The sequence below is a fragment of the Aptenodytes forsteri genome, unplaced genomic scaffold (genome assembly GCF_000699145.1).
Source record: "Aptenodytes forsteri isolate BGI_AS27 unplaced genomic scaffold, ASM69914v1 Scaffold132, whole genome shotgun sequence".
Classification (NCBI taxonomy): Eukaryota; Metazoa; Chordata; class Aves; order Sphenisciformes; family Spheniscidae; genus Aptenodytes; species Aptenodytes forsteri.
Genome location: NW_008795520.1, coordinates 1,237,162 through 1,238,933, shown reverse-complemented (window position 1 = coordinate 1,238,933; position 1,772 = coordinate 1,237,162). Strand labels below are relative to the sequence as shown.

The 1,772-nt window shown below is 48.0% G+C and overlaps 1 protein-coding gene across 1 annotated transcript in view; it reads left to right on the top strand.

Annotated features, from left to right (window-relative positions):
* The first annotated feature begins 198 nt into the window (after window positions 1–198).
* WDR27 (WD repeat domain 27) overlaps window positions 199–1,772 on the top strand; it is a 179,157-nt gene continuing 177,583 nt past the window's right edge. The window contains exons 1-2 of the mRNA XM_019472702.1: window positions 199–375; window positions 1,298–1,439. Of these exons, the coding sequence (XP_019328247.1) occupies window positions 199–375; window positions 1,298–1,439 (319 nt within the window). The remainder of the gene's footprint in view (window positions 376–1,297; window positions 1,440–1,772) is intronic.

Below are 1,772 nucleotides of genomic sequence, written 5' to 3'. Positions count from 1 at the left end.
TAGGGCGGGTGCCGCGTTGTCTCCCCCTGGGGACGCGGAGCCGGGCGGGCCCCTCCGCCTCCCCGCGCAAGGGTGCCCCCGCGGCAGGCTGTGTGGCCCGGGGACCCCCGCGCTGTCAGGCAGTAAGGACGCAGCCGGAAAGGCGAAGCCGGCCCCCTGTGGTGCTCCGCCGCGGAGCCCGTTTCAGCCGTTTTTCACATGGAAAGTGACGGGGAGCGTCGTTCTTCTGGAGGGAGCTGCAAGCCTGACCTTGTCTGCGAAAAACAGTTGTTTAAATCCAAACTGTCAGAGTCCCTTGTTCAGCTGGCGTGTAGTCACCATCAGTGTGCTTTCCCTTTGAATCAAAATGAGCTATGCATCTGGAATACAGTGACTGCTCAGGTAAAACCAGAATATATCCCTTCATAGGCTGCTATTTCAGAAGACGACTTAAAAGGAAGATATAAAAAAAAGTATTTGAGGGTCGTGTAGGAGTGTCAGGTTTCACTTTAATGCTGGGAAGATACTAGCATTTGTTATGAGCTTTGTTATTGTGATGAAAATAATATAAACTGTTGTGGTGGGTTGACCCTGGCTGGCAGCTAAACCACCACCTAGTCTCCTGCTCAATCCTTCCCAGAGAGGTGGGGGAGAGAATCGGGCGGGCAACAGTGAGAAGAAGTCACGGATCGAGATAAAGATAGCTTAACGAGTGAAGGAAAGAGGAAAAAAGAAGTGATACAAAGGCGATCGCCCACCACCTCCTACAAGCAGACCAATCCCCATACAGGGTTCGAGTGACAATCACCTTAGAAGACAACCCCCCAGTTCCCCAACACCTTCTTCATCCAATACCGCAGTTTTATTGCTGAGCGCAATATCATATGGTGTGGGATATCCCTTTGGTCAGTTGGGGTCAGCTGTCCCGGCTGTGTTCCCTCCCAGTCTTTTGTGCACCCCCAGCCTGCTCGCTGGTGGGGTGGGGAGGGTGGCGGGACGGAGTGGGAAAAAGAGAAAAGCTTGATGCTGTGCAAGCAGTGTTTGGCAACAGCCGAAACATTGGTGTGTTATCAACACTGTTTTCGTCATAAAATCCAAGGCACTACACACCATGCAAGCTGCTATGCAGAAAGTTAACTCCATCCTAGCCAAACCCAGTACAGCTACATTGTAGCCGATTAAGTGATTTTGAAACAATAAAGAAAAAATCAGTTATTGTTTTGTTAATTGCATGTACGTTATCCATTTGCAATTTTGTGTTTCTCATAATCTTAGTTTGAAGCGACTCATTTAACTCTTCTTTATCTACATTTGTCAGCCATTACATTTGTCAGGACACCATTACTCAATTTCTGCGCTATCATTTGGAAATAAAATCAATCCACTTCTTGTCTGCTCTGCTTCTCGTGAACGTGTGGTGGTGTGGAATCTTGATGAATGCACACAGAAGGTGCAAGAAGGTAGAGTATTATCTATATAATATATACATTCTATATATATATAAAAGAAGTGATGCAAAGGCAATCACTCACCACCTCCTGCAGGCAGACCCATGCCCAGCCAGTCTCCGAGCAACGGCCACCTTAGAAGACACCCCCCCAACACCTCCTTTTCTTCCGCTACTACTTCTGTAAAAAGGTTGTTATTTCTGAGTAGCATGCATTAGCCACTCAGACTCAGCAGCCCTAACGGTGATAAATAGTGCTTTATTTCTCTGTTGCTCTTCTTGGGCAATGCCAAGCTGAATCAGGCCAGTAGTCTGGACTACTCTTCTGGACCATACCTTCTCAGAA